The sequence below is a fragment of the Oncorhynchus masou genome, chromosome 22, assembly GCF_036934945.1.
Source record: "Oncorhynchus masou masou isolate Uvic2021 chromosome 22, UVic_Omas_1.1, whole genome shotgun sequence".
NCBI classification, from domain to species: Eukaryota; Metazoa; Chordata; class Actinopteri; order Salmoniformes; family Salmonidae; genus Oncorhynchus; species Oncorhynchus masou.
This window is the reverse complement of record NC_088233.1, coordinates 27,361,142-27,367,516: the sequence shown is the minus strand read 5'-3', so window position 1 is coordinate 27,367,516 and position 6,375 is coordinate 27,361,142. Positions and strand designations below refer to the sequence as shown.

At 40.6% G+C, this 6,375-nt stretch overlaps 1 protein-coding gene across 1 annotated transcript; it reads right to left on the bottom strand.

The window, feature by feature from the left end:
* Positions 1 to 3,233: 3,233 nt before the first annotated feature.
* On the bottom strand, positions 3,234 to 4,822 carry LOC135509262 (transmembrane protein 60-like). Its single transcript, XM_064929766.1, has 2 exons — positions 4,460 to 4,822; positions 3,234 to 4,159 (listed from the first exon to the last, which is right to left on the bottom strand). The coding sequence occupies exon 2, from the start codon at positions 4,078 to 4,080 to the stop codon at positions 3,682 to 3,684; it is 399 nt and encodes a 132-aa protein (XP_064785838.1). The 5' UTR covers positions 4,081 to 4,159; positions 4,460 to 4,822; the 3' UTR covers positions 3,234 to 3,681.
* Between the last annotated feature and the right edge of the window lie 1,553 nt (positions 4,823 to 6,375).

The window sequence follows — 6,375 nt, the reverse complement described above, 5'->3', positions numbered from 1 at the left end:
TTACAGGTAGAATATTAAGGAATGTTCTAAGAAGTGTTGTCAAACCAGGCACACCCCAGCTGGTGTTTCTCAATCCATTCCTGTGGGACGCACAGTTTGGTTTGAACCCAGCATTAGCCTTATTCAGCTCATATGGCTAGATGATTCTTTTCTTAGTCGAATCAGGTGTGTTGGTGCTGGACTAAAGCAAAATAACATGCACCCTCCTGGGTGTGCCACAGGAATATATTGAGAAACTCTGCTATAACAAACAACAAAATATCACAGAAGACAACATGGCGTTAATATGGTTATAGATCCCTTTCTAACCCTGATTCTGTGGTTGCCAGTAACAGTAGGAATCATTCCACCAATTTGGTGCCTTTTGAGATGTGTAATTTGTGAGAAAAAAAACATTGATTTCACCAAATTGTAACATTCTGTCATAAAGAGGAAATGTTCAACTTAATGAATGACACGTTTTAACCATCTCAATACTATATTAAGTACAGAATGGTTACCTGGAGGGAAATGGGGGAGGGTGACGCTTTTTTCAATTTCAATCAAGGGGAGGGTTAAGTATTTTTAAAATATAGCTTAGGGGAAGGTCATGTCATTTGTAATTGATAAAATGTCAATATTTTTCAATGTTTTAGAATTAGTTGCTTATTAGGCTACACACTGTATATACAAAACATTAGGAACATCTTCCCCCTTTTTCCCTCAGAACAGCCTCAATTCGTCGGGGCATAGTTTTGACATTCAGACACTGAGATACAACCTTCTATAGCAGAGGAGACCAAAAATAACTTTGCTTGGGAAGTAATCTAATTCTGTAACTTATTCCACATTTTGTTGTGTTACAGCCTGAATTCAAAGTTAATTCAATATGTGTATTTTTCTCACGCATCTTCACACAATGACAAAGTGAAAACATGTTTTTAGACATTTTTCCAAATTTATTGAAAATTAAATACAGAAATATCTCATTTACATAAGTACTCACATCACTGAGTCAATACTTTGTAGAAGCACCATTGGCAGCGATTACAGCTGAGTCTTTCTGGGTAAGTCTCTAAGTGGCATTCCACACCTGGATTGTGCAATATTTGCCCATTATTCTTTTCAAAATTCTTCAAGCTCTGTCAAATATGTTGTTGATTATTGCTTAGACTTCAGGTCTTGCCATAGATTTTCAAGTAGATTTAAGTAAAAACTGTAACTCAACCTAGAAACATTCACTGTCTTCTTAGTAAGCAACTCCAGTGTAGATTTGGCCATGTGTTTTAGGTTATTGTCCTGCTGAAAGGTGAATTCCTCTCCCAGTGGAAAGCAGACTGAACCAGGTTTACCTCTAGGATTTAGCCTGTTCTTAGCTCCATTCCATTTATTTTTCATCCTGAAGAACTCCACAGTCCTTAACGATTACAAGCATACATGATGCAGCCACCACTATGCTTGAAAATATGGAGAGTAGGACTCAGTAATGTGTTATATTTTGTTTGCCCCAAGCATAGCACTTTGTATTCAGGACAAAAAGTGAATTGCTTTGCCACATTTTCTGCAGTATCACTTTAGTGCCTTGTTGCAAACAGGATGCATATTTTGGAATCTTTTTATTCTGCACAAGCTTCCTTTTCCCACTGTCAATTAGGTTAGTATTGTGGAGTAAATAAAATGTTGATCCATCCTCAGTTCTCTACTATCAAAGACAAACTCTTTAACTGTTTTAGTCACCATTGGCCTCATGGTAAAATCCCTGAGCAGTTTCCTTCCTCTCTGGCAAATGAGTTAGGAAGGAGGCCTGTATCTTTGTAGTGACTGGGTGTATTGATACACCACCCAAAGTGTAATTAATAACTTCATTCTCAAAGCTATATATAATGTCTGCTTTTTTTGTTTTACCCATCTACCAATAGGTGCCATTCTTTGCGAGGCATTGAGAAACCTCCCTGGTCTTTGTGCTTGAATCTGTGTTTGGAATTCACTGCTCGACTGAGGGACCTTACAGATAATTCTGTGTGGGGTACAGGGATTAGGTATTCATTCAAAAATCAAAGGGGTTGAATACTTATTGACTCAAGACATTTCTGCTTTCAATTTTTTATTAATTTGTAAAAACAATTACAAACACAATTCCACTTTGACATTAATGGAATATTGTTTAGGCCAGTGACCAAAACATCTCTGTTTAATCCATTTTAAATTCAGGTTGTAACATAAAATATGGAAAAGGTCAAGGGGTGTGAATACTTTATGAAGGCACTGTAAGGCTCTGGTCTGTCCAATAAGTGAGGGTAAACGGTAGACATGTTCTCTGCTATCCACTTTTTTAATTATTATTTTTGGTATAGGGCCATTTTTTTTCAGTATTCAGGGAGGGTTTATGTAAAATATATTTTGCTGCAGTGAGGTATTTTAAATAATGTTCACTCCCTAACTAGGGCTTTACAACGATGGTAAAAACTTTCAGATTTTGGGCAAAAGTGGGTTAAAATCTTCCTGGAAGCCACATAGGGACATGTAAAAATGCAGAATTTTGGCACTTTAGCAAGTCTTTATTCAAATAAAAAAATCTGATTTATTTAATTCTCTGTGGTCTATATTAAAGGGTACTTAATTGAATATAACAGTCTTAATTTCAGGATTTTAAATTGTCTACTTAAAATATCAATGGAACGCAAAAGGCACTCATTTTGTGGAACGACCCAGTAACAGTACAAGTCCTGTCCCCGAGTCACCAAGACCTCTTACACAACATCCAGGAGGGCAGGCAATCCCCCCCTCCATACTCTCTGGATTGGGTCAGATTACCAGTTATGTAATTCACGGTCTCCAGGGGAAAACATATCCCTATCACACTTAAAAGAAACATAATCAATACCAATGTTCACATATAAACCCATTGGACCTAACGGTCCCAGTTATCAGAGAATAACACAGGCACATGCACAGACCAGTCAGTCGGTCTGGAGAGCAAGGGTTCGAGTCTGCTTACGAATTCTCTGAATTCTCAACCAACACGTCTCAAATATCACACGGCAGAAAAATTATACACTGGAGCATCAATTGAGTCGATTACCACTGAGTCCCACATATATTTGAAAAACAATGAAAAGTTTGTTAACAAAATGACAGTAAACAGCACAAAATGTAATTCAGTTACCAAACTTTGCATTTGCATTGTTCTTCAAGTAAATGTATTTTCGTAACATTTTCTGAAGAAACAGGAAAACATTTCTGCACACTCCCAGTCAGATGCAAATGTTTTTAATTATAGCTGAGCAATAACAAATCAGCTGTGGATCAGCTGTGGAATAGTCCCAGTCTTGACTTCAGTTCCCCTGGCAGAGACCATCATGGCTGCAACATTGCTTGATGCATCACTATGGCGAAATAAAGATTACATTTGGGAGCATCATAAAGTCAAATACATTATCATTAGTGCCATTTCACTACTCTCTCCTCCCCCTCAGTCTCTCTTGTAGTAGTCTATACATTCTGTACTAGTGGGAGCAATCTCCCTTCACCCCCCCTTCTTTCAGTCTCTGCTGTAGTAAAATAAACCAATCCATTTGTTATCTTCATCACAGTCCTTTTCAGTTCAGTTTCTCCTGCAGTGGATTACAATAATCTCCCATTCACCTCCCTTACAGACTCAGTTGCAGTCTTTAAAATCAATCTCCATCTTTCTCCCTCCTCTCAGTCTCTCCGGTAGTGAAAGACATTGTAGCCGAGCTCCACCATGGCCCTGACCAGCATGGCCCAGAGGGGGACACACACCACACTGAGCCAGATGTCCGTCAGCCTCTCCAACCGGGCGCACAGCGTCAGACAGAAGCCCAGTTTCAGCAGCATTGCCACCAGGTACAACACCCTCTGCCGCAGGTTCTGCTGGTCGTCCCGTGGGTTATAGCCGGGCTTGCACCGACCCGCCATCTTCACCACCAGCATGAGGATGAGAATGGTGTCAAATGTCCATACAGGGAGGAAGATGAGGAACCAGTTCCAGTGGATCTTGGAGTCCAGTTTGAGGACCAGCATGATGAGGAATATGAGGGTGAAGGTCCATGACAGTAGGACTCTCTGGGCCAGAGACATTCTCTTTTAAGTGAGGAGTGGCCTGGAGGGGGTATGTTAACTGTGACACTGGCAAGTTCTGGTCAAGCGTGAGATGAGCCTGAAGGTGGGACACACACACACAACTAGGATGAGAGACAATATTTGCTAAACATGCCGAATTACACTGGATGTAGTAGGAGGGAGTAGCAATGTTGTCTTCCTGGCAATGGTGGATCATCATCATGATCAATCTAGTTTGCCATTGATATGACAATTTCCACTTAGTCAATTAATGACAACAATATATTGGTTAGCGTATCTAGCTATAGTTCAGCAACTACCGGTAGCTAGCTAGTCGAATTTAGCCAAATCTAATCGAGCCGAATGAACATTTGAGACAGGCAGCCATTCTCCTTACCTGGATCTGAGGATTTGTCACCCAAAATCCATATCATGAATAATACTGTGTTTTTATTGGAAGTTGGTTACGAAGTGGCTACAGCATTTTCTAATGTTTAGGTTTATCTTCCGGGAGTAGTTAGTGGAAAATAAATTGGACCCTCCTATAAACCACTACGATTAAATATTCTCATGAGGTTTGTCAATCATACAAAACACCCCTCTGATTGAAGGAAAATAAAAACGTGGAACCGTAAAGTACATAAACGCTGTCCATACTTGGTTTAGTTCAGTCAATTAACTAAATGAAATATCGTCTATTATATCACAGATAAGCCATTATATTGTCCAGATACTCCATTGGCCACTCTAACGTTGAAAATAAATGTCTTCAAAAATGGAAGGGAGTCGGGGAGGCAAGATCAGGTGGGACCCTTCTAGCCAATGAGAGGGCAGATACGAGTGCGATAACAGGCACAACTTCGACATAAAGTCTTTTCTCTCAAAATGTATACTTAAATCCGTACACTCGTAACAACCTAAGTATTGTGAAACTACACGAAATAAATAAAACATTACATTTTTTGTTTACCAAATTCGACACTCAATGACCTCCATACAAAAACTCCTCGCTTAGTGAGCGAATAAAACGCCACCTGCTGGAGAATACAGATGTTCTATATACTTCCGGCCCGTCCTTGGACACTGTGCTATCTAACCTCCAATTGAGCTTCAATGCCATACAACACTCCTTCCGTGGCCTCCAACTGCTCTTAAACGCTAGTAAAACCAAATGCATGCTTTTCAACCGATCGCTGCCTGCACCCGCATGCCCGACTAGCATCACCACCCTGGATGGTTCCGACCTTGAATATGTGGACATCTATAAGTACCTAGGTGTCTGGCTAGACTGTAAACTCTCCTTCCAGACTCATATCAAACATCTCCAATCGAAAATCAAATCAAGAGTCGGCTTTCTATTCCGCAACAAAGCCTCCTTCACTCACGCCGCCAAACATACCCTAGTAAAACTGGCTATCCTACCGATCCTCGACTTCGGCGATGTCATCTACAAAATTGCTTCCAACACTCTATTCAGCAAACTGGATGCAGTTTATCACAGTGCCATCCTTTTGTCACTAAAGCACCTTATACCACCCACCACTGCGACTTGTATGCTCTAGTCGGCTGGCCCTCGCTACATATTCGCCGCCAGACCCACTGGCTCCAGGTCATCTACAAGTCCATGCTAGGTAAAGCTCCGCCTTATCTCAGTTCACTGGTCACGATGGCAACACCCATCCGTAGCACGCGCTCCAGCAGGTGTATCTCACTGATCATCCCTAAAGCCAACACCTCATTTGACCGCCTTTCGTTCCAATACTCTGCTGCCTGTGACTGGAACGAATTGCAAAAATCCCTGAAGTTGGAGACTTTTATCTCCCTCACCAACTTCAAACATCTGCTATCTGAGCAGCTAACCGATCGCTGCAGCTGTACATAGTCTATTGGTAAATAGCCCACCCATTTTCACCTACCTCATCCCCATACTGTTTTTATTTATTTACTTTTCTGCTCTTTTGCACACCAATATCTCTATACCTGTACCTGTACCTCTATACCAATACCTGTACCTGACCATCTGATCATTTATCACCCCAGTGTTAATTTGCAAAATTGTAATTATTCGCCTACCTCCTCATGCCTTTTGCACACAATGTATATAGACTCCCCTTTTTTTTCTACTGTGTTATTGACTTGTTAATTGTTTACTCCATGTGTAACTCTGTGTTGTCTGTTCACACTGCTATGCTTTATCTTGGGCAGGTCGCAGTTGCAAGTGAGAACTTGTTCTCAAACAGCCTACCTGATTAAATAAAGGTGAAATAAATAAAAAAATGTTGGGCCCAGTTAGCCCTCGTCTCTGATTATATT

What these genes read in the sequence shown, in the direction of transcription:
- LOC135509262 (XM_064929766.1), bottom strand. Translation starts at nt 4,080, where the DNA reads ATGTCTCTGGCCCAGAGAGTCCTACTGTCATGGACCTTCACCCTCATA.